Source organism: Scyliorhinus torazame, chromosome 9 (genome assembly GCF_047496885.1).
Source record: "Scyliorhinus torazame isolate Kashiwa2021f chromosome 9, sScyTor2.1, whole genome shotgun sequence".
Classification (NCBI taxonomy): Eukaryota; Metazoa; Chordata; class Chondrichthyes; order Carcharhiniformes; family Scyliorhinidae; genus Scyliorhinus; species Scyliorhinus torazame.
The window spans coordinates 86,964,507-86,990,609 of NC_092715.1; the positions used below are offsets into that span (position 1 = coordinate 86,964,507).

Here is a 26,103-nt window from a genome sequence, read left to right on the forward strand (position 1 = left end):
GACAAGGTAAAATCAAACACTAGTGTTTTGTGCTTAAACAAAGGCGATTACAATGGGATGAGAGAAGAACTAGCTAAGGTAGACTGGGAGCAAAGACTTCATGGTGAAGCAGTTGAGGAACAGTGGAGAACCTTCCGAGAGATCTTTCACAGTGTTCAGGAAAGGTTCATACCGACAAAAAAGAAAGACGGTAGTAAGGGGAAAAATCGACCGTGGATATCTAAGGAGGTGAGGGAGAGTATCAAATGGAAGGAAAAAACATACAAAGTGGCAAAAATTAGTGGGAGACTAGAGGACTGGGAAGTCTTTAGGGGACAACAGAAAGCTACTAAAAAAAGCTATAAAGAAGAGTAAGGTAGACTATGAAAGTAAACTGGCTCAGAACATAAAAGCAGATAGTAAAAGCTTCTACAAATATAGAGGACAAAAAAGAGTGGCTAAGGTAAATATTGGTCCTTTGGAAGATGAGAAGGGAGATTTAATAATAGGAGACGGGGAAATGGCTGAGGAGCTGAACAGGTTTTTTGGGTCAGTCTTCACAGTGGAGGACACAAATAACATGCCAGTGACTGATGGAAATAAGGACATGATAGGTGAGGACCTTGAGATGATTGTAATCACTAAGGAGGCAAGCTAATGGGGCTAAAGGTAGACAAGTCTCCTGGCCCTGATGGGATGCATCCCAGAGTGTTAAAAGAGATGGCGAGGGAAATTGTAAACGCACTAGTGATAATTTATCAAAATTCACTGGACTCTGGGGTGGTCCCAGAGGATTGGAAAGTAGCAAACGTGACACCACTGTTTAGAAAAGGAGGTCGGCAGAAAGCGGGTAACTATAGGCCGGTAAGCTTAACTTCGCTTGTAGGGAAAATGCTGGAATCTATCATTAAGGAGGAAATAGCGGGGCACCTGGAGGGAAATTGTCCCATTGGGCAGACGCAGCATAGGTTCATAAAGGGTAGGTCATGTCTGACTAATTTGGTAGAATTTTTTGAGGACGTTACCAGTGCAGTAGATAACGGGGAGCCAATGGATGTGGTATATCTGGATTTCCAGAAAGCTTTTGACAAGGTGCCACACTGAAGGTTGCTGCATAAACTAAAGATGCATGGCATTGAGGGTAAAGTGGTAGCATGGGTAGAGGATTGGTTAACTAACAGAAAGCAGAGAGTGGGGATAAATGGGTGTTTCTCTGGTTGGCAACCTGTAACTAGTGGGGTCCCTCAAGGATCAGTGTTGGGCCCGCAGTTGTTCACAATTTATATCGATGATTTGGAGTTGGGGACCAAGTGCAATGTGGCAAAGTTTGCAGACGACACTAAGATGAGTGGTAAAGCAAAAAGTGCAGAGGATACCGGAAGTCTGCAGAAGGATTTGGATATTCACCATTAGGTGAATGGGCTAGGGTCTGGCGGAAGGAATTCAATGTTGCCAAGTGTGAGGCTATCAATTTTGGGAGGAATAACAGCAGAATGGATTATTATTTAAACGGTAAGATGTTAAAACATGCTGCTGTGCAGAGGGGCCTGGGTGTGCTGGTGCACGAGTCGCAAAAAGTTGGTGTGCAGGTGCAACAGGTGATTAAGTAGGCTAATCGAGTTTTGTCTTTCATTGCTAGAGGGATGGAGTTCAAGACTAGGGAGGTTATGCTGTAATTGTATAAGGTGTTGGTGAGGCCACATCTGGAGTATTGTGTTCAGTTTTGGTCTCCTTACCTGAGAAAGGACATATTGGCACTGGAGGGAGTGCAGAGGAGATTCACTAGGTTGATCCCAGAGTTGAGGGGATTAGATTATGACGAGAGGTTGAGTAGACTGGGACTGTACTCATTGGAGTTTAGAAGGATGCGGGGGATCTTATTGAAACATATAAAATTATGAAGGGAATAGATGGGATAGATGCCGGCAGGTTGTTTCCACTGGTCGGGGAAAGCAGAACTAGGGGGCATAGACTCAAAATAAGGGGAAGTAGATTTAGGACGGAGTGTAGGAGGAACTTCTTCACCCAAAGGGTTGTGAATCTCTGGAATTCCTTGCCCAGTGAAGCAGTTGAGGCTCCTTTAAACGTTTTTAAGAAAAAGACAGATACCTTTCCAAAGAATAAAGGGATTTGGGGATATGGTGTACGGGCCGGAGAGTGGAGCTCAGTCCACAAAGATCAGCCATGATCTCATTGAATGGCGGAGCAGGCTCGAGGGGCCAGATGGCCTACTCCTGTTCCTAGTTCTTATGTTTCTTTATTCTCTCTCCTTTTCTTTTTCTCTCATTGCATATTCAACCTGCTTTAATTCTTTTTCATGTTCAAGCTGCTTAATCTGCAACTGGATCTTTGCCATTTCTAATGAGTCAGACTGTATCTCAGGCAACTTTCAATGCTTAGCCACCGCCATTATTACCTCATCTTTTCGCATTTGTGAAGTAATGTTAACTGCTATGTTCTTGCCAAATCTAACAGTCTGCTTTTAGTCTCTGTCCATAAGGTACTGTGTGTGACCGTCTCCACCCGCAAAAACTTCAGAGCCTCTGAAAGAGCCACTGTCCACAATAGACTCCCCACTTAAACTAAAATACCACACCTGAAAAGCAACCACAATATGCTCACCCTTCACTGTCTTTACGTTCACTGAGCAAATCCAATAGATAGACTTTTATCCCCCTCGAGCCCCCAATTTGTTATGGGCCAGGGTTTAAAGAACCCCAAAGTGTATCATGGAGTTCACCTGACCCACAACTTTTAATAGATTCTGGTATGGAGAGCACAAGGCCCACTCTACAGGTGTGGTACAGCAGAAATGGAAAAGTATGTTTTAAAGCAAAACAATGTTTATTCTATGAACTCAAGTTAACCTTTTTTAAAACATACAGTGAACATAGAACATAGAAAAATACAGCACAGAACAGGCCCTTCGGCCCACGATGTTGTGCCGAACCTTTGTCCTAGATTAATCATAGATTATCATAGAATTTACAGTGCTGAAGGAGGCCATTCGGCCCATTGAGTCTGCACCGGCTCTTGGAAAGAGCACCCTACCCAAGGTCAACACCTCCACCCAACACTAAGGGCAATTTTGGACACTAAGGGCAATTTATCATTGCCAATCCACCTAACCTGCACATCTTTGGACTGTGTGAGGAAACCGGAGCATCCGGAGGAAACCCACGCACACACAGGGAGGATATGCAGACTGCGCACAAACAGTGACCCAAGCCGGAATCGAACCTGGGACCCTGGAGCTGTGAAGCAATTGTGCTATCCACAATGCTACCGTGCTGCCCTTAAGAACAAATTAATCTACACTGTATCATTCTACCGTAATCCATGTACCTATCCAATAGCTGCTTGAAGGTCCCTAATGTTTCCGACTCAACTACTTCCACAGGCAGTGCATTCCATGCCCCCACTACTCTCTGGGTAAAGAACCTACCTCTGACATCCCCCCCCCCCCCTCCATTCACCTTAAATTTATGTCCCCTTGTAATGGTTTGTTCCACCCGGGGAAAAAGTCTCTGACTGTCTGCTCTACCTGTTCCCCTGATCATCTTATAAACCTCTATCAAGTCGCCCCTCATCCTTCTCCGTTCTAATGAGAAAAGGCCTAGCACCCTCAACCTTTCCTCGTAAGACCTACTCTTCATTCCAGGCAACACCCTGGTAAATCTCCTTTGCACCTTTTCCAAAGCTTCCACATCCTTCCTAAAATGAGGCGACCAGAACTGTACACAGTACTCCAAATGTGGCCTTACCAAAGTTTTGTACAGCTGCACCATCACCTCACGGCTCTTAAATTCAATCCCTCTGTTAATGAACGCTAGAACACCATAGGCCTTCTTCACAGCTCTATTCACTTGAGTGGCAACTTTCAAAGATGTATGAACATAGACCCCAAGTCATTAATGAAAATCACAAACAACAGAGGACCCAGAACTGATCCCTGTGGTACGCCACTGGTAACCAGGATCTAGGCTGAATATTTGCCATCCACCACCACTCTCTGACTTCTATCGGTTAGCCAGTTCGTTATCCATCTGGCCAAATTTCCCACTATCCAATGCCTCCTTACTTTCTGCATAAGCCTACCATGGGGAACCTTATCAAATGCCTTACTAAAATCCATGTACACTACATCCACTGGTTTTCCTTCATCCACATGCTTGGTCACCTCCTCAAAGAATTCAATAAGACTTGTAAGGCAAGACCTACCCCTCACAAATCCATGCTGACTATTCCTAATCAAGCAGTGTCTTTCCAGATGCTCAGAAATCCTATCCTTCAGTACCCTTTCCATTACTTTGCCCACCACCAAAGTAAGACTAACTGGCCTGTAATTCCCAGGGTTATCCCTAGTCCCTTTTTTGAACAGGGGCACGACATTCGCCACTCTCCAATCCCCTGGTACCACCCCTGTTGACAATGAGGACGAAAAGATCATTGCCAACGGCACTGCAATTTCATCTCTTGCTTCCCATAGAATCCTTGGATATATCCCGTCAGTCCCGGGGGATTTGTCTATCCTCACGTTTTTCAAAATGCCCAACACATCTTCCTTCCTAACAAGTATTTCCTCGAGCTTACCAGTCTGTTTCACACTGTCCTCTCCAACAATATGGCCCCTCTCATTTGTAAATACAGAAGAAAAGTACTCGTTCAAGACCTCTCCTATCTCTTCAGACTCAATACACAATCTCCCGCTACTGTCCTTGATCGGACCTACCCTCGCTCTAGTCATTCTCATATTTCTCACATATGTGTAAAAGACCTTGGGTTTTTCCTTGATCCTACCCACCAAAGATTGTTCATGTCCTCTCTTAGCTCTCCTAATCCCTTTCTTCAGTTCCCTCCTGGCTATCTTGTATCCCTCCAATGCCCTGTCTGAACCTTGTTTCCTCAGCCTTACATAAGTCACCTTTTTCCTCTTAACAAGACATTCAACCTCTCTTGTCAACCATGGTTCCCTCAATCGACCATCTCTTCCCTGCCTGACTGGGACATACATATCAAGGACACGTAGTACCTGTTCCTTGAACAAGTTCCACATTTCACTTGTGTCCTTCCCTGACAGCCTATGTTCCCAACTAATGCACTTCAGATCTTGTCTGACAACATCGTATTTACCCTTCCCCCAATTGTAAACCTTGCCCTGCTGCACGCACCTGTCCCTCTCCATTACTAAAGTGAAAGTCACAGAATTGTGGTCACTATCTCCAAAATGCTCCCCCAGTAACAAATCTATCACTTGCCCTGGTTCCTTACCAAGTACCAAATCCAATATGGCTCCTCTCTGGTCGGACAGTCTACATACTGTGTTAGAAAAGCTTCCTGGACACACTGCACAAACACCACCCCATCCAAACTATTTGATCTAAAGCGTTTCCACTCAATGTTTGGGAAGTTAAAGTCACCCATGACTACTACCCTGTGACTTCTGCACCTTTCCAAAATCTGTTTCCCAATCTGTTCCTCCACATCTCTGCTACTATTGGGGGGCCTATAGAAAACTCCTAACAAGGTGACTGCTCCTTTCCTATTTCTGACTTCAACCCATACTACCTCAGTAGGCAGATACCCCTCGAACTGCCTTTCTGCAGCTGTTATACTATCTCTAATTAACAATGCCACCCCCCCCCACCTCTTTTACCACCCTCCCTAATCTTATTGAAACATCTATAACAGGGACCTCCAACAACCATTTCTGCCCCTCTTCTATCCAAGTTTCTGTGATGGCCACCACATTGTAGTCCCAAGTATCGATCCATGCCTTAAGTTCACCCACCTTATTCCTGATGCTTCTTGCGTTGAAGTATACACACTTCAACCCATCTCCGTGCCTGCAAGTACTCTCCTTTGTCAGTGTTCCCTTCCCCACTGCCTCACTACACGCTTTGGCGTCCTGAATATCGGCTAGCTTAGTTGATGGACTACAAATCCGGTTCCCATTCCCCTGCCAAATTAGTTTAAAGCCTCCCGAAGAGTACTAGAAAACGTCCCTCCCAGGATATTGGTGCCCCTCTGGTTCAGATGCAACCCGTCCTGCTTGTACAGGTCCCACCTGCCCCAGGATGCGCTCCAATTATCCAAATACCTGAAGCCCTCCCTCCTACACCATTTCTGCAGCCACGTGTTCAGCTGCACTCTCTCCCTGTTCCTAGCCTCGCTATCACGTGGCACCGGCAACAAACCAGAGATGACAACTCTGTCAGTCCTGGCTTTTAACTTCCAGCCTAACTCCCTAAACTCGTTTATTACCTCCACTACCCTTTTCCTACCTACGTCGTTGGTACCAATGTGCACCACGACTTCTGGCTGCTCCCCCTCCCCCTTAAAGATCCTGAAGATACGATCCAAGACATCCCTGGCCCTGACACCCGGGAGGCAACATATCTTCCGGGAGTCTGGCTCGCGACCACAGAATCTCCTATCTATTCCCCTAACTATTGAATCTTCTACTACTATTGCTTTTCTATTCTCCCCCCTTCCCTTCTGAGCCCCAGAGCCAGACTCAGTGCCAGAGACCTGGCCGCTAGGGCCTTCCCCCGGTAGATCATCCCCCCCCCCAACAGCATCCAAAACGGTATACTTGTTTTGAAGGGGAATGGCCACGAGGGATCCCTGCACTGTCTGCCTGTTTGTTTTCTTTCCCCAGCTACTCTTGTCTTGTACCTTGGGTGTGGTTACCTCCCTGTAACTCTTCTCTATCACCCCCTCTGCCTCCCAGATGATCCGGAGTTCATCCAGCTTCAGCTCCAGTTCCCTAACACGGGGCGCGATTCTCCACTCCCAAGCCAGTTGGGCGAATCGCCTGGGCCGCCAAAATTTCCGGGGACGCCGGTCCGACGCCCGCGATTCTCCCAAGCGGCGGGAACGGCCTGGTCGAGTTTCGCGGGCCGCAGGCCGGAGAATCGCCGGAGATACCCAAAATGGCAATTCTCCGGCACCCCCGCTATTCTGAGGCCCGGATGGGCCGAGCGGCCAGGCCAAAACGGCGGGTTCCCTCCGGCGCCATCCACACCTGGTCGCTGCAGTCGTGGGCGGTTCGTGAACGCTGGGGGAGGGGGGCCTGTGGGAGGGCGAGGGGGGATCCTGCACCGGGCTTCACCTGGAATGTGGGTCCTCTCTGAAGGAGGACCTCCTTCCTTCCGCAGCCCCGCAAGATCCGTCCCCCATCTCCTTGCGGGGCGGATTTAGAGAGGACGACAACCGTGCATGCGCGGATGACGCCCGTTATGCGGTGCCGGCCGCATCATCTATGCGGCGCCGCTTTTACGCGGGCGACGAGGCCTGGGGCGTGTAGATGACGCGGCCCGATCCTGGCCCATTGTCAGGGCCTGAATCGGTCGGGACCAGGGCCGTTCCGCGCCGTCGTGTACCTCGACGGCGTTCACGATGGCGCGGCCACTTCGGCGTGAGAGTGGAGAATCCCGCCCATGGTCTTTGAGGACCTGGAGTTGGGTGCACTTCCTGCAGGTATAGTCAGCAGGGACACCGGTGGTATCCCTCACCACCTACATCCTGCAGGAGGAGCATGCAACTGGCCTAGCCTCCATCCCCTCTTACCTTACAGAATATAGCTGCCCTGTGGACCAACTGTACCTCCGCCGTCCGACTCTGCTCCCAGTCAGCTGCACTCTCTGTAAACTCCTGGCTCCCTTCTCGCTCTTTGCGGAAATGTAGGAAACAAAATGAAAGGAGCGCCTTACTCCCTCCTCACCTAACTCCCTCAGTCACCAAACTCTCGCTATAGCACTCAAATGCACCAAATTCAGCACTCCCTCAGTCACAACTGACTATAGCACTCAAATGCACTAAATTCAGCACTCAGTGCAAACAAAGTCTGCACTGTAGGGGATCACTTTTATACTGTCAATCTAGCCTCTGAAAACTGGCCTAATCCAATTAACAATCTCCGGCTGCAAGTACCTACAAGTAGAACCTTTGTTTAAAGCTGATTAAAAATTCACCTTATTCTAAACCAAACAGCAACTTTTAAGTTAATTAACTAAATAAAAGAAAGACTAGACGTTCGATAAAAATTAAGCCTTATACTCCCTCAGTCACCAAACTCTCACTATAGCACTCAAATGCACCAAATTCAGCACTCAGTGCAACCATCTTAGCAACCATCAATTCAAATACAACCCCCAAAGAATACAACACTAAATAATCCTTGAGCTTTCCTTTTCACATCCACAAGACAAAAACAAAACCTTTAACAGAAGCACCTCAGGTTTAACTTCACTACTAAGAACAGTTACCACGTTGAAAAATCTGCAAATGGACATTCATAAGCTTGTAGAGATTCACATACATCCTGCTGTGATTGCAGCTTCTCCAAAACTAAAATGAAACCAAACCCATCCTGCAGCAAAAAGCCTAAAGCGAAAGTAAAAAGCTGACAGACAGCCCAGCTCCACTCACTCTCTGACATCACTGCAGTAATAAACACCCATTTCTTAAAGGTACTCTCACTACAGAATTTATATACACACCCATTTATAAACACCCATTTCTCAAAGGTACTCTCACATGACAGTGCCACTCATAATCTTGTAGACCTCTATCAAGTCGCCTCTCAATCTCCGTTGTTCCCGTGAGAACAGACCGAGTTTATCTAATCTCTCCTCATAGCTAATGCCCCTCCATAACAGGCAACATCCGAGTAAACCACTTCTGTACCCTCTCCAAAACATCCACATCCTTCTGGTAGTGTGGCAACCAGAATGATACACAATTTCCAAATGTGGCCGACCTAAGATCCTGTACAGCTGCAACATGCCGTGTGCCTTCTTGGCCACCTTATACATATGCGTTGCCACTTTCGGTGATCTGACGACATGCACGCCCGGATCTCTCTGCCTGTCAATACCCTCAAGAGTTCTACCATTTACTGTGTAATTCCGCCATGCATTGGACCTTTCCAAAGTGCATTATCTCACACTTGTCCCGATTAAACTCCATCTGCTATTTCTCCGCCCAAGACTCCAACCAGTTTATATCGTGCTGTATCCTCTGACAAACCTCTTCACGATCCAAAACTCCACCAATTTTTGAGTCGTCTGCAAACATACTAATCAGACCAGTTACATTTTCTTCCAAATCATTTATATACACTACGAACAACAAAGATCCCAGAACTGATCCCTTTGGAATGCCGCTAGTCACAGCCTTCTTTTCAGAAAAGCACCCTTCTACTGCTACCCTCTGTCGTCTGTGCCCAAGCCAGTTCTGTTACCAACTTGCAAGCTCTCCTCTGATCCCACTTTGCCAGAAAGGAGATACAGAGATTCCTGGTAGAGCCAGCCTCCACATTGCTGGAGGAGGTGCTGACGGCAGGGGGACTGGAGAAGGGGGTAGTTTACATGGTCGGCGGTTTATGGGGCTATTTTGGAAGAGAAGAAAGCACCTAGGGCTCCTTGGTGCAATATCTTGGCCGGGGCTTGGGGGGAGTGGAGAGAGAAGAGAAGAGTGACAGAAGGTCCAAAAATGAGTTTCATAATGGCGGGATCTTCTCCTGCCCTGCATAGCTGTTCGCAATTCCTGCCAGAAGTTGCCGTAAACCAATTTACATCCCACTAATGGGATGCCGATAGAGGCCTGAACAGCATTACCTCCAATCTATTGGTGAATAAATGCTGCTTAGTAGCACTGTTGATAACTCCTTCCATCTCTTTGCCGCAGATTGGAAATGAGCTCATGGGCAGTAATTGACTAGGCTGGATTTGTTTGTTTTTTAGTGGGCAGGATATATCTGAGCAATTCCACGTTGTCAGATTGATGCATGGGGGGAAGCTGTACTGGATCACTTTGCCAGGAAGTGTGGATAATTCTGGCACACAGGAATCAGCACTCTAGCTGGGTTGTTGTTGAGGCCCATAGCTTTTGCTGTACCAGTGCACTTAGCCCATTTTTGATTTCATATGGAGTGAATTGATTTGGCTGAGGACTGATTTCTGATAGGAAGTATGGCTGAAGTAAGTCGAGAAACTTCATCTTATTGACACTTCTAATTGAAGGTGTTTTCAAAAGCTTCAGCCTTGCCTTCTGTACTCACAGGATGAGTGCTGCCATTATTGATGATGGGAATGTTCATGAAGTCCCATCTTCCTGTTCGCTGCTAACTTGTCCACCACCATGCGCAACTGAAAGTGGTAGGATTTGCAGAGCTTTGCTCTGGTCTGTTGTAGGAGCACTTAGCTGTTCAGCATGCATGTAGTTCTGTATTATAGTTTCACAAAATTAATGTTGCATTTTATTGATGCTCCCAGCAGCTTTTCTGCCCTCTTTAGTGCAAAGAAAACTTGTATTTATATGGTGTTTTCCATGACTACAGGATGTCTCAAAGTGCATTACAGCCAATGAAGTACTTTTCTTACAGTGACTACACTTCAAAATGTAGCAACCTATATGCACACAATAAATTCATACAAATAGCAATATGACAATATTCAGATAAGCCATTATTTTGTGATGTTTATTGACCATTTGTCAGGACACCATGGACAACTCCCTAATCAAAAGAGAAAATGCTGGAAAATCTCAGCAGGTCTGGCAGCATCTGGAGGGAGAGAAAAGAGCAAACATTTCGAGGTCAGATGACCCTTTGTAAAAGCTAAAAAGCATAGAAAATGGGAGACGTTTATACTGTGGGGTGAGAGCATGAAAGTGGAGTCATAGCCACAGAAACCAAAGAAAAAGAGTGCTAATGGCAGTCCCCAGAGAGAATAAAAGGTGTGAAAGGTCAAACAGCAGAGAAACTTAAATCAGAGGCTAAGGTGGGACAGATGTAGGGTGGAAGGGAGAAGCAAAGGGGAGAAAAGGTAAGGAGAGAGAGGATAGGATAGGGGGGGGGGAATATATATATAAAGAAAGACGAGAAAGAAATAAACAGTAAAAGACAGTTAAAATGAAATGGAATGAAAACAAAGGGGTCGAGGTGGGGTAGAGCAAATCATCTGAAGTTGTTGAATTTGATGTAGAGACCGGAAGACTGTAGCATGCTTAACCGGAAGATGAGATGTTGCTCCTCCAGAATGCTGACAGAGGGAGTGAAGGGAAGATGTGTTTGGTGGTAGCATCACCCTGGAGTTGGCAAAAATGGCGGAGGATTATGCTTTGCATACGGAGGCTGGTGGGGTGAAATGTGAGAACGAGGGGAACTCTATCCTTGTTCTGGGAGGGAGGGGAGAGGGCGAGGATAGTGGCACAGGAGTTGGACCGCATGCTATTGAGGGTTCTGTCAACTGTAGGTGGGAAATCATGGTTGAGGAAGAAGGAACACATTTTTGAAGCCCCACTTTGGAAAGTGGCATCATTGGAACAAATGCGACGGAGGCAAAGAAGCTGAGAGAAAGGGATAGAGTCTTTACATGGTGTAGGGTGCGAAGTGCTGAAGTTCAGATAGCTGTGGGAGTCAGTGGGTTTGTAATAGATATTAGTAGATAGTCTATTGCCGGAAATCGAGACAGTAAGGTCAAGGAAGGGAACGGAAGTGTCTGAGATGGGCCAGGTGAAAGTGATGGAGGGGTGGAAACTGGAAGCGAAGTTAATGATTTTTTCCAGGTCCGGACGAGAGCATGAAGCTGCACCAAAATAGTCATCGGTTTACTGGTAAAGGAGTTGTGGGAGGGAACCTGGGTAGGCCTGGAACAAGGAATGTTCCACGTACCCCCATAAAAAGGCAAGTGTAGTTAGGACCCATGCAGGTACCCATTGCTGCACCTTTGATTTGGAGAAAGTGGGAAGAGTTAAAGGAGACGTTGTTGAGAGATAGAACAAGTTCAGCCAGGCGGAGGAGAGTGGTGGTGGATGGGAATTGTCCCGTCCTCTTTTCGAGAAGAAGCGATGAGTTCTCAGGCCATCCTGGTGTGGGATGGAAGTGTAGAGAAATTGTACATCCATGGTGAATAGGACGCCATTAGGACCTGCAAACGAGAAGCTATCAATATGACTCAGGGCATCAGAGAAATTCCGGATGTAGGTGGGGAGGGAATGGACCAGAGGAGTGAGGATGGAGCCAAGATAAGAGGAAAAAGTTTGGTGGGGAAAGAGCATGCTGACACAATGGGCCTTCCGGAACAGTCTGTTTTGTGGATTTTGGGAAGTAAGTAAAAGGAGGCTGTCCAGGATTGGGAGACTACGAGGTTGGAAGCCATAGGGGGAAGGCATTTGGAGGAAATTAGGTCGCTGGTGGTGTTGGCGATGATGGCTTGATGTTCAGTGGTCTGGTCATGGTTCAGGGGGAGGTAGGAGGAAGTATCTGAGTGTTTGCACTAAGCCTCTGTGAGGTAGAGGTCAGTACGCCAGACGACAACAGCACACCCTTTGTTGGCAGGTCTGATGACAAAGTCGGATTTGGATCTGAAGATCTGGAGTGAAGAGCAGAAAGTTCGGAAAAAGAGGTTGAAATGGGTGAGGGGGCAGGAAAATTAAGACAGCCAACGTGCCGTCAACTGTTCTCAATGAAGAGATCAAGGGCAGGTAATTGTCCCAGCGGGGGTGTCCAATTTGAAGCAGAATGTTGCACGCACATGACAGGATCTGTGGAACGGGAGGAGGACTCTTGCCCAAAGAAGTGGGCAAAGACACAAAGGCGATGGAAGAAGAGTTCAACATCATGTCGAGCCCGGAATTCATAGGGGTGGGGACATAAGGGTACAAAGCCAAGTCCTTTGCTGAGAACAATTTGACAATCGAGTCAATTCTCTTTTGCTCGATCTCGCGTTTACCATGAGTGATTACTGTACCCAAGTAAATCACTTTTTCCTGCAAAGTCTGGGCCTTCTTGGGGTTGACTTTACATCCAATCTGTTTTCGGAGTCCTAGGAGTTTGGCGAGAAGCGCAATGTGCACTCCCTTTGTGTCTGTCTGTAGTAGCAAGTCATCTACATACTGGACCAGACAATCGGGTCGGGATAATTTTGCTAGTCCATTTGCCAGCTGTCGGTGGAAAATGGAGGGGGAGTTGTGGAAGCCTTGTGGAATGTACGTCCACGTATATTGTTGTGCCTGGAATGTAAAGGCAAATTTGTACTGGCACGCTTTATCCAATGGAATGGACCAAAAGCCATTGCTAATGTCCAAAACCAAAAATAATTTTGTCTGGAGTCCCTGTTTGAGCAAGGTCTCGGGACTCATGGCTACGGTGGGGGCTGCTACTGGGGTTACTTTGTTCAGTTCCCGGTAATCAATGGTCAGTCGCCATGATCCATCGGGTTTCCTGATGGGCCAAATTGGTGCATTATTCGTGGAGGCTAGTGATCGGAGTACGCCTTGATCAAGCACACTCTCTATTACTTTGGAGATCTCTCCCTCTGCTTCTTATAGAATCATAGAAGTTTACAGCATGGAAACAGGCCCTTCGGCCCAACCAGTCCATGCCGCCCAGTTTTTACCATTAAGCTAGTCCCAGTTGCCCGCACTTGGCCCATAACCCTCTATACCCATCTTACCCATGTAACTATCTAAATGCTTTTTGAAAGACACAATTGTACCCGCCTCTACTACTACCTCTGGCAGCCCATTCCAGACACTCACTACCCTCTGAGTGAAGAAATTGCCCCTCTGGGCCCTTCTGAATCTCTCCCCTCTCACCTTAAACCTATGCCCTCTAGTTTTAGACTCCCCTACCTTTGGGAAAAGATGTTGACTATCTACCTTATCTATGCCCCTCATTATTTTATAGACCTCTATAAGATCACCCCTAAGCCTCCTACGCTCCAGGGAAAAAAGTCCCAGTCTATCCAGCCTCTCCTTATAACTCAAACCATCAAGTCCCGGCAACATCCTAGTAAATCTTTTCTGCACTCTTTCTAGTTTAATAATATCCTTTCTATAATAGGGTGACCAGAACTGCACACAGTATTCCAAGTGTGGCCGTACCAATGTCTTGTACAACTTCAACAAGACGTCCCAACTCCTGTATTCAATGTTCTGACCAATGAAACCAAGCATGCCGAATGCCTTCTTCACCACCCTGTCCACGTGCGACTCCACCTTCAAGGAGCTATGAACCTGTACTCCTAGATCTCTTTGTTCTATAACTCTCCCCAACGCCATACCATTAACTGAGTAGGTCCTGGCCTGATTCGATCTGCCAAAATGCATCACCTCACATTTATCTAAATTAAACTCCATCTGCCATTCGTCGGCCCACTGGCCTAATTGATCAAGATCCCGTTGCAATCCTAGATAACCTTCTTCACTATCCACTGTGCCACCAATCTTGGTGTCATCTGCAAACTTACTAACCATGCCTCCTAAATTCTCATCCAAATCATTAATATAAATCACAAATAACAGTGGACCCAGCACCGATCCCTGAGGCACACCACTGGTCACAGGCCTCCAGTTTGAAAAACAACCCTCTACAACCACCCTCTGCCTTCTGTCGTCCAGCCAATTTTGAATCCAATTGGCAACCTCACCCTGGATCCCGTGAGCTTTAACCTTCTGCAACAACCTACCATGCGGTACCTTGTCAAAGGCTTTGCTAAAGTCCATGTAGACAACGTCTACTGCACTGCCCTCATCTACCTTCTTGGTCACTCCCTCAAAAAACTCAATCAAATTTGTGAGACATGATTTTCCACGCACAAAGCCATGCTGACTGCCCCGAATCAGTCCTTGCCTCTCTAAATGCTTGTAGATCCTGTCTCTCAGAATACCTTCTAGCAACTTACCTACTACAGACGTTAGGCTCACCGGTCTGTAGTTCCCAGGCTTTTCCCTGCTGCCCTTCTTAAACAAGGGCACAACATTCGCCACTCTCCAATCTTCAGGCACCTCACCTGTGGCTGCCGATGATTCAAATATCTCTGTTAGGGGACCCGCAATTTCCTCCCTAGCCTCCCACAACATCCTGGGATACATTTCATCTGGTCCCGGGGATTTATCTACCTTGATGCGCTTTAAGACTTCCAGCACCTCCTCCTCTGTAATATGCACACTTCTCAAGACATCACTATTTATTTCCCTTAGTTTCCTAACATCCATGCCTTCCTCCACCGTGAATACCGATGAGAAATATTCATTCAGGATCTCACCCAACTCTTGTGGCTCTGCACATAGATGTCCTTGTTGATCCTTAAGAGGCCCGACTCTGTCCCGAGTTACTCTTTTCCCCTTTATGTATCTGTAGAATCTCTTTGGATTCTCCCTTGCATTATTTGCCAAAGCAATTTCATGTCCCCTTTTTGCCCTCCTGATTTCCCTCTTAACTCTATTTCGACAATCTCTATACTCTTCAAGGGATCTACTTGATCCCAGTTGCTTATGTACGTCATATGCCTCCTTCTTCTTTTTGACCAGAGTCTCAATATCTCGAGTCATCCAGGGTTCCCTACTTCTACCAGCCTTGCCCTTCACTCTAAAGGGAATGTGCTTACCCTGCACCCTGGTTAACACATTTTTAAAAGCCTCCCATTTACCAGCCGTCCCTTTGCCTGCCAATAGTCTCCCCCAATCTACCTTCTTGGGGAAAACCGTACTGCTTTTGGGGTCTGGGGTCAGGACCTGTAATGTTCACTAAGCCAGCTATCTTGCCACAGTCGTGCTTGTGCTGTGCAAATGATGCTTTGTGTTGCTGCAGGACTTCCCTAACTTCTTTATTCTGACTAATGGCTCGGGGGTCGAACCAGAAGTCTCCTACTGCGCTGATTCTGTTTGTATACTCCCCAACTGTGAGCATGGCGGGGGCTTGTGCTGCCTTTGCCATTCTCCATACACATTGATTTACCGGAACAAATGAGAGTTTGTGGGATCTCATAAAGTCGATTCCTAGGATGTGTTCAGCTGTCTGGGGTAGATCGACCAAAACTACGGGGTGTTTAGTCGTAATGTTCCCTATTTGTATCACTACAGGGGCTGTGATGTGTCCTTGTTGTAAATGACCTGTAAAACCGCTGAGTGTGTTGTGGGCCACGTGTCTCGTTGAAACATCGTGGAGGAATTGAGCGTGGTGTGGGACCCTCCTGTGTCCCAAAGAAATTCTACCGGACTTTGCCTGCTACTACCGGTCTACCGGACTTGTCCCAAAGGGTGTCGCAGACCCAAGTTGGGGAACCCGACCACCGTCACTCGGTCCCGTTCATGTCTGCGTTCTCTGAACGGGCGCTAACACTATGGATTGGCTTTGCCCTATTCTTATTTAGGGTGCCTGTCTGTTGGTTTCTCTGCTGTTTTTGGGGCGTGTTGCACTCTCGTGCATAGTGTCCTAATTGTCCATAATTGTTGCATTCCTGGGATTTAGGCTGCGGTGGGCTGTTCCTGCCCTCATTTACCCATGCGGGGTTCTGAAGCGTCCTAACTGAATGCATGTCTGCCTGCTCTTCCTCTGGTTTTGCAAATGCGGTTTTGCCTTGGACGGATTGTTCCCAAGAGCGGGACAATCTTTTCAAAACCCATTTTTCGTTGTGGGCCTCGTCTGAGGGGTCGTAATTTGTGCAAGCTCTCTGTCCTGCCTCTGTCGCATGAGTGACTAGGATTCGAGTCCATTTGGCCATATTATTTGGGGACAAATGGGCGCGGCCTAACTCTCCAAATACTGCTGTGAAATGTATCCACAAGCGTCAGCAAGCGCTGTGGGGTGCTCTGTTTTCTTTTGCCTACACTTGTTTAGGCCTTCTACGGGGTCTCCTCTGTTATAGCTGATCGCATCCAGGATCGCTATGTGTATTTCTTGGAGTGTAACTCCTCCTACATTCTGTGGGTCGGGAAGGGCTGCCACGACTGAAGGATGGAGGCTTAAAACTGTGAGCTTCACTTGCTCCTTTTCGTCCAGACCGTACATGATAGCCTGCTGTTTAACTCGAGCAAAAAACTGGTGGGGGTGTGAAGTGGAATGGAACGGTGTAATTTTTCCACACACGTCATGGTTAATGGGGTTGTATATAAGAAATCTGCGTTTCGTTCTACTGCGGCCCTAAGGTGTGTGGTTACAGGGTTCATGGGGGTGTGTTCTGTCTGTTCAGTCGAGGGTTGGGGTGCTGGGGTGTTTCTTGCATACATGTCCCATGTACGTATCTATGGGCAGTTTCATTTAACTCCTGCCAATCGGGGCCGTTTTCCTGGTCTAACTGGGGTCCAAACGTACTTTGAAACCCATTCTGGACAGAAGGCAGAGATTGTAATTCTGCAATTTGCTTCCGGCACTTTGCGTGATCTACAGAGCTCTGCCTTTGTTCCGTCGTGGAAGTGTGGAATGCGTGTAGGGCTGCTTTTAAATCATTGCACTGTTTCTGCAATTGCTCTACCTGTTGCTCGGTTTCTTGTCTTACCAAGACCGCGCGTTGTGTGTCCTGGTAGGCCTTATCGTACTGGGTCTGAAAACTACTCAAATGGGCAAGACAAGACTGGTGTGCCCACTTGGCATCATCCACCTCTCTGTCCCTCGCTGCTAACTGTTCTCTTAATTCCTTATTCTCCTTCTCAAATTCGCTCACATCTCCCTCACTATTTCTGTCTCTCTCCTCAATCTCTCTACAGAGCGTCCTAACGACCTCCTCTGTGCCTCGCAATTGTGCCAAGCAGGACACGATTGCCATCGGTTTGCGAGCTTTCCCTAAGCTCTTCTTATGAATCTCTGACAGGTTTTCCCACCAAGTATGTCCTATAGTCCCGGGACCTGTTTCGTCATTGGCGCAGAATTCACTCCAAAGGGGCCATCCTTTCCCTTTGAGATATTTTCTAATCTCTTCTTCCCATATGGGACACTGTCCTACTCTACTGGTCGCTGCGACCTCGAATTCCTGGGGGTTCATAAGGCGTTCCATTGCCTTCATTGCCACTTTCTCTCTATCTCTGGGTTCTCTACTGAATTTGGAACAGGGAGTGATAAAGTGGCGATGTAAACACAGGTACAGCTTACGCTATTTTCCGGCCTACAAAACTCCTCACAGTTTTACGCAACAAAATCTCTCGGGTTTACCTTATATCCCTATTAATACGCATGCATTAACACACTTCCGAATCTCAGAGGTTTGATCAGTAGCGTTCTCACACTTGTGGTTTTTCTGTTTCCAATTGGATTCCAATTCAAATTTGGATTCTCTCTGAGTGGCTAGGCCACATCTAGGTCGAGTCCCGTCAGAGGTCGCCAGTAAATGTTGCTATATTTATTTGGTTATGAATATGGTGGTCAATATGGTTGTCTTCCTTAAGTTTAATTACGTTTGCTCTAGAGTCGCCAGGTATCTTTCTATACCGCCACAAGGTTCAAACCCGAATACTGATCCAAGACTCGATACACCAGTTAGTTAGTTCAAAGTCAATACTTATTTATTTACGCACACAGTTAAATGTACTTATGCACAAAACTCTACAGACTAAACTATCACTACTGCTAAAGCCTATACTTAGCTTCGGGCGCCCACTCAGTCAGAGGAACAATGGCCGTTGTTCGGTTCTGAGGCTGCTGGGGTCGAACTGGTACGGGGGAACAGCTAAGGTCATCTGTCTGGTAGCGTGCGTTGACCTTGGACTTACTTGCTTCTAGTGCAGCTGGTGGACAGGTCTCTCCTTGGTGAGAGCCGGGTCCAAGAGAACAATTCTCTCTTGGGGGCTCCTTCTTATACCCAAAGGGGCTTCGCGCTCTTTTGGGCGGGCCTTGAACTTGGCCCCAGTCAATTGGGCCGTTTCTTGATCATTCATACTGATCTGTCCAATAAAAGGGTGGGTGCCCTGATGGTTGGGCATGTCCTAGGTGGCCGTTGGCCTGCTTTGTTTCGGTCTCCTCTGGCGCCGGGTGTCTGCCTTAGTATCGGTTACTCAAATGTTACTCTTTTGTTCCCAGAGATGGGCTCTTAGTATGCCAATGGGCCTCCAGTTTTGGTCTTGTCTGGGAGCTGCGCCTCCAATATACAGACAAACCCTGAACCTGATTGTTTTCTCAGTATTGTCCATTTTCCCTGCAATCTTTGCAAAGTGTCCATTTTGTAATCGGGAAGTGGCCATCCCAGATGGCTACAACTCCCAATCCCATGAGCATTAATTTTGCAAATAACCTCTTGTGAGACCTACCCGGGTAATTTTCTACATTGTCAGGTTAATGGCAATGTTATATATGTACTGGAACAACTTGGCTAGGGGTGTGGCTAGTTCTGGAGCATTTCTTCAACACCACAACTTGAATGTTGTCAGCCCTAGCCTTCTAATGCGGCCAACACATTCAGTAGTTTCTTGAATTAATTGAATTCGCTGAAGCCTGTCAGCTCTGATCCTGGTCAAGAGGAGGCTGGGATGGATTCGCCCATTAACAAATTTTTTTAAATCTAAGAGAGAATATTTACAAGGCTGCGCGGAGTTGATTTTGCAGAGAGTCAACATGGACATAACAAACCAAAAGCGTACATATGTTTCGTAAGCGCTTTATGATCGCTGGTGATGGAAATTGAAGTTCCTCACTCAGAGTACATCCTTGTTAAGCTAAGTGCTCCTTCTAAGTCGTATTCAACATGTTGTGCTCAACATATTTTTCCCGAAAGGACACTTGTGAACCAGATGGGTTTTGATGAAAATCCAGTAGTTCCGTGGTCACGTAAAGTGATACCGTACTTTTATTCCAATCGTCAGAAGAAACATCTGAATGCACCGTACAGAGAATTAACAGATGATCAATTGCTGAAATTATTGGTGGTTGAGACTCGAGGCAGGATTTATGCACCCCCACCCAAGGTGGGAATACTGGGCGCGATTCTCCACCCCCACGCGTGGTTGCCGTCCTGTCCACATCCGCCCTGCAAGAAGATGGGGGACGGATCTTGCGGGGCGGCGGAAGGAAGGAGGTCCTCCTTCAGAGAGGACGGCCCGACGATCGGTGGGCACCGATCGCAGGCCACCCCACATTTAAGGTACCACCCCCTCGCCCCCCCACAGGCCGCCCCCCCAGCGTTCACGCACCGCCCACGACTGTAGCGACCAGGTGTGGACGGCGCCGGGGGGGAACCCACCGGTTTGGCCTGGCCACTCGGCCCATCCGGGCCTCAGAATCGCGGGGGTGCCGGAGAATCGCCATTTTGGGTATCTCCGGCGATTCTCCAGCCTGTGGCCCGTGAAACTCGACCGGGCCGTTCCCGCCGCTTGGGAGAATCGCGGGAGGGCGTCAGACCGGCGTCCCCGGAAATGTTGGCGCCCCAGGCGATTCTCCCAACCGGCGCGGGAGTGGAGAATCGCGCCCACTATGTTATAACCGATGGACTTGATAAGACAATTTGTTTTAATCTGCCTCTTTAAACTAAAGATAAAATGCAATGCTCCAGAATAGGGGATGGTTTGAAATGTATTGAATTCTCCCTGGTAATAAACCAATGTGACTTGGTTGCCATGGGGATGGGCCAGAGGCGCAGATCAAAGTTTATTGAAAGTCCAGTACAAGCTTTAAACTTAGACAAACTGGAAGAAGCAGTTGGCTTTACTACTATACAGCCCAACAGACTCAGTCAGTCAGTCAGCCGGAACGTTTTCCGGGGAAGACGACTTGCAACAGGTGCTGTCATGCCAGGCAGAAGAAAATAACTGCTTTTGGGGTAACCACCAAGCAGAGGGCTAGGGAAGACGGATGCATATTTGAGGAAACGAGGATTGTGAAGTGTTAACGACCACAGTATCACCAGAGGATATCTTGCAACAGAAAGTGCATTCAATTATGCTCAAAAGTGTTGAGTGAAGGGGGCTTTGTTTAAAAGAATACTGGAAGATTCACCATGGTGAAACATGGAAAAGAAATTCTGTTAATGCCTGGAGAGGCTTTGGGCTTTACATTTAAGACATGGTGAATGTATAACCATGGCATGAGATTTTCACTTATGTTAAGTTACAAGTACTGTAGTTTAACATATTAGTTACCTCCTGAGTAATATTTAGTTGATGTTGACTTTAGTTGGTATATTCAGTAAGTTTTAAAACGTGAAATCTTGTGTGATGCTTTACATAGGTTATTGGAAAATTCACCTCCTTTTAAAAGTTATCCATCTCTACAGGGATCGTAACAATATACAACACTTTAGACCTGTATATGTTAACTTGCACCTGCCACAATTCACTTGCATATCTTGCTAGCTCATTTCATCAGTCCTTGGATGGGCTTCTCTGGTTCAATTGTGCTTTCTCTCCTACCCTCAGTTTTCAAACGTCTGGAAATTTAACCAGTTTTAATTGAACTCTTAAATTTGTTACTATATTAACACTGATAACTAAGCCTTTTACTTCAATATCTTAACACGTACCCTGCAGTCAATTGTTTTTAATCCCATTTTTAACCTCCAAGATCTCTGCATTCGTTTAACTAGAACTGAGATTGAAAAATGTGTATGTTGACTCCTTATTTTGTCAAGTTGCTTCGTGTATCTGGAGAAAAGTACTTTCATTAGATGCTCATTGCGTATGTGGACTATTTTATTTACGGAAATGTATTTGGTGAAGTGTATGTAATGTTTGCTATTTTTTCTTTTCCCCCCTCCCTATTGTAGTGGATTTGTTTTCTTGCGGTTGATTTGTCCGGCCATTCTTAATCCACGGATGTTCAGTATCATTTTGGGTGAGTTATATCTGGTGAAAATTTACGTTGATTTATACTTTAAAACTATGGGGTGGGATTCTCCGTTTCCCGACACCAATATCGTAATCACTGATTGGGCAGAGAATCCCTTTTTACGACCGAATCGGTGGCGGTGCCCCCTCCAAAACGACGTAATCAGGGAGTACGTCGCACGTTTTTGGTCCGGCCTCAGAACGTTACCTGAAGACCCTCTTCCTATGCTGTGGCCCCGAAGAGCCGAGTTCACAACGGCACGGGACACATGTGCTTTCAGTTTCCGTTAACCTGGCGTGGCGGCTGCGAACTGTGTCCAATGCCACCACAGTGGGGGGGGGCGTGCCGTTGGCCGGTGGGCTTCGGCGAGTGATGGGGGGGACTGGTGGGGGGTGGTCCAAGGGGGCACTATCTGGCAGGTCGGGTCTACGCACGGCCGGCGCCATGCTGTAAGGCGCAATTACTGCAGGTCATCGCCTTGCGCATTCACGGCCACGGACCCGGCAATTCTCTGGCCGTTTATTTTGCAAGGGCTGTGTGTTTTATGTGGCGCGGCTGCTAGCCCCTCACCAATCGGAGAGTCGGTGCTGGGGCCTCGCCAATTTTTTTATCGTGGAACTAGACACTTCCTCCGTACATAGCCTCAAAATCGGAGAATCCAGCCCATGATGTTTTTCACCACTTGGATGGTCCCACAGCATCTTTGATCCAACTTATGAAGCTTACAAGTTTCCTCCTCCTTTGTACGTGTAGGTATAACCAATTTCAACATCTTGTTGAAATGCAATAGATAATTAAAATTACCTGGTCTGGAGGTTTGGACAATCAAAAACTGCCTTAATAGTCCTTCAAAGAGCATCACTTATAACATTTGTGGCTATAACTAGAAGAGCTACATTTTTGAATTCAATACAATCTTTCTAAGATAAAAACAGAAAATGCTGGAAATACTGAGCTGCAAAATATCCATGGTATCTTTATTGTCCGTGGTCCAGTCAGTACATTGCCCTTTGAGCCTTCAATTTTTTTTTTTACGTGACCATGCATACACTGTGACTTATTGGGTTACTGTGCAGCATCTGTGAGGAAAGCAACAAAGAACAAAAAGTACAGCACAGGCCCTTCGGCCCTCCAAGCCCGTGTCGACCATGCTGCCCGTCTAAACTAAAATCTTCTACACTTCCTGGGTCCATATCCCTCTATTCCCATCCTATTCATGTATTTGTCAAGATGCCCTTTAAATGTCACTATCGTCCCTGCTTCCACCACCTCCTCCAGCAGCGAGTTCCAGGCACCCACTACCCTCTGTTAAAAAACTTGCCTCGTACATCTCCTCTAAACCTTACCCCTCGCACCTTAAACCTATGCCCCCTAGTAATTGACCCCTCTACCCTGGGGCAAAGCCTTTGACTATCGACTCTGTCTATGCCCCTCATAATTTTGTAGACCTCTATCAGGTCACCCCTCAACCTCCGTCATTCCAGTGAGAACAAACCGAGTTTATTCAACCGCTCCTCATAGTTAATGCCCTCCATACCAGGCAACATTCTGGTAAATCTCTTCTGCACCCTTTCTAAAGCCTCCACATCCGTCTGGTAGTGTGGCGACCAGAATTGAACACCATACTCCAAGTGTGGCCTAACTAAGGTTCTATACAGCTGCAACATGACTTGCCCTTTCATTTCAATTCTTATACTCAATGCCCCAGCCAATGAAGGCAAGCATGCCGTATGCCTTCTTGACGACCGTCTCCACCTGTGTTGCCCCTTTCAGTGACCTGAAGACCTGTACACCTAGATCTCTCTGACTTTCAATACTCTTGAGGGTTCTACCATTCACTGTATAATAAGAGTTAATCGGTAGGATTCTCCGACCCCGCGCCGGGTCAGAGAATCGGCGGGGGACCCGCGAATCACACAACGCCGCTCCGATGTCAGTCTGCCGACCGGAGAATCGGCGGCATTGGCGCGGCGCCATTCGGGGGCCGCTCAATGTGGCCCCCCCCCCAGCGATTCTCCCCGTGCGATGGGCCAAGTGCCCCCCGAGTTAGACAGAGTCCCGCCGGCGTTGTTCTCGTATGGCCCTACCTGGCGGGACCTCGCCATTCATGTTGCGGGGGGCGGGGGGGAGGACCTCCACGGTGGCTTGGCCCGCGATTGGGGCCTACCGATCGGCGGGCGGGCTTATCTCTGTGGGGGCCCATGTTCCTCCACGCCGGGCCCCAGTAGTTCTCTGCCATGTTGCGTCGGGGCCGGCGCGGAGATGGCAACCCATGTGCATGCGCGAACTCGCGCCGGCTGTGGCGCGCATGCATGAACTCGGACCCGCGGCACCTGTCCTGACATCCGTATCAGCAGCTGGAGCAGTGTGAGGCTGTCCATTGCCGTGCTGACCCCCTGTGCGGCGCAGGACTTGATTCTAGGGGCCTGTTGACGCCGTCGTAAAACGCTCCGGCGTTTACAATGGCGTCACTTAGCCCCAGGATCGGAGAATCCCATCCAATATTTCTGGTCAACAACCTTGCATCAGAACCTGCTGATTTTTCTAGTATTTGCACCATTTTGTCTTTTTATAAAAGTCATTCTAAAGATATACTGGTGATCGCAAGGTGATAGGGCACATTTGGTCTGGATGGAGTGGGAGAAAGAGAGACAGCCAGAAAAAGTGCGAAAAGGAGGTCAGAAAGTAAAAGATAGAGTGTAAATGAGAATAAAGGAGGCAGGTTATGAGGGAGAAGGAGCATGGAACTGATTTTGCGTTTTATGCGTAGGGTAGACCTTGAATCTTTCTGCACTTGGGCTTATATCATTACCCATCATATATGCAACTCACTTTACTTTCGACGTTTGCATTTGTACACAGCTGCAAAGGTTTGTCCTGTCCCTTCTTTACAAAGTTAATGTTATGGCCTATCCATTAAGTAACGAGTTAAATATTTTCTCAAATTTTAATTTGTGTATTTTGTCAGCTGATTTCAATCCATTATGCTATACTGGATAGAAGGAGGCTATTCTGTCCATCATGCCTCTGCCAGCACCGTGGTAGAATTATTCCACTCGCCTCTGCTCTTTACCCACAGGCCTGTTCAGTGTTTCCCTTTATCTAATCTCTATCGGCATGGTTTTGCTAAACCTGCTGGTGTCAAAACTTCAGGCAATGCATTTCAAATCAAAATATTTTCACCTGTCTTTTTTGCACTATTTACTTTCAACCTGTGTTGCTGAGTTATCAACACTTCTGCCACTGAAATATGTTTGCTGTTAAAAACAATTTATAATTTTGAACACCCCTTATCAAATCTCTTCCTGGTCTTTTTTTGCTCCAAGAACAACCACAGTATAAGACACAAGTTAGGCCTCAACAGAAGTACTGCATACAGTTCTGGGAGCCATACTTGAGGTATGATGTGAAGGGAGAGTACAGAGGAGATTCACAAGAATGATTTCCGGGATAAAGAATGCTAGGGATAAATTGGAGAGGTTGGGACTGCCTTGTTTGGAAAAAAAGACAGAGGAGGCTAATAGAGGGGAGGCTAATAGAGGTATTCAAAGATAGTGATGGGTATGGATACGGTAAATAGAGAGAAACCGTTCCCACTCGAGAGCATTGAGAACTAGAGGGCACAGATTCAAAATAATTAGCAGAAGGTGTAGAAGTAGTGTGAGGTTAAAAATTGTTCACCAGAGGGTGGTTGGAGTCTGGAACGAACTTCCTGAGGGCAGTGGAGGCAGGTTTGATTGAGGTATTCAAAAAGGAATTGGATTGCTAATTGGAAAGAATGTGCAAGGTTGTGTGGATAAGGCAAGGGACTAGGTAAATTGTTTTTTCAGGGAACCAGTGCAGATTTTATGGGCCAAATGGCCTGCTTCTACAGTGTAAATATTCTAGTGTCTCCGCATAACTGGAGTCTGTCACCCCTCACCATTCTAGTAATCTCCTCTGTGCTCTCATTAAGGCCTGGCATTCTTTGTAAAGAATTAAACACCATACCCCACAATGCAAAAGAATGAACCAGTATTTTTTTTTAAATATAAATTTCGAGTACCCAATGCCAAACCAGTATTTTATATATTTGGCAAAACCTCCTTGTATTTGGTCTCTACCTTTATTAGTAAAGCCAATAAACCTACTGGCCGCCTCAACTTTTCATGCACTCTTTAAAATTGTTCCATTTAGTATATGTTCTCTCACCTTATTCTTCCTGCCAAAATGTATGACTTGCTCTTCTCTATGTTAAATTTCATCTGTCATTTGATTGTTCACTTCACCGATCTGAAATCCGTTACTGGCCTTCATGTTATTTACTGCATTTGAGTTTGTCGTCTGCAGACTTTAAAATCATTCCCTGTATACCCATGCTTGTGATTTGCAAAATTATTTCTGAATATATGATCATTGATTAATTTTGCAGAAATCAGACAAGATTTTAGTAAAATATGTAATGACATAATGCAAACTGTAATAAGAAATTTTTATTCCTGCTTTCTTTTTCAGATCCTCCTTCGTCCACAGCTGCAAGGACTCTCACTCTTGTTGCAAAGTCGCTTCAAAATTTAGCAAATTTAGTGGAATTTGGAGCCAAGGTA

The 26,103-nt window shown here is 46.8% G+C and overlaps 1 protein-coding gene across 1 annotated transcript in view; it reads left to right on the plus strand.

Moving 5' to 3' along the window:
* Positions 1–26,103, plus strand: part of LOC140429358 (ras GTPase-activating protein 1-like) — a 374,654-nt gene that overhangs the window by 301,167 nt on the left and 47,384 nt on the right. The window contains exons 21-22 of the mRNA XM_072516226.1: positions 21,456–21,523; positions 26,012–26,100. Of these exons, the coding sequence (XP_072372327.1) occupies positions 21,456–21,523; positions 26,012–26,100 (157 nt within the window). The remainder of the gene's footprint in view (positions 1–21,455; positions 21,524–26,011; positions 26,101–26,103) is intronic.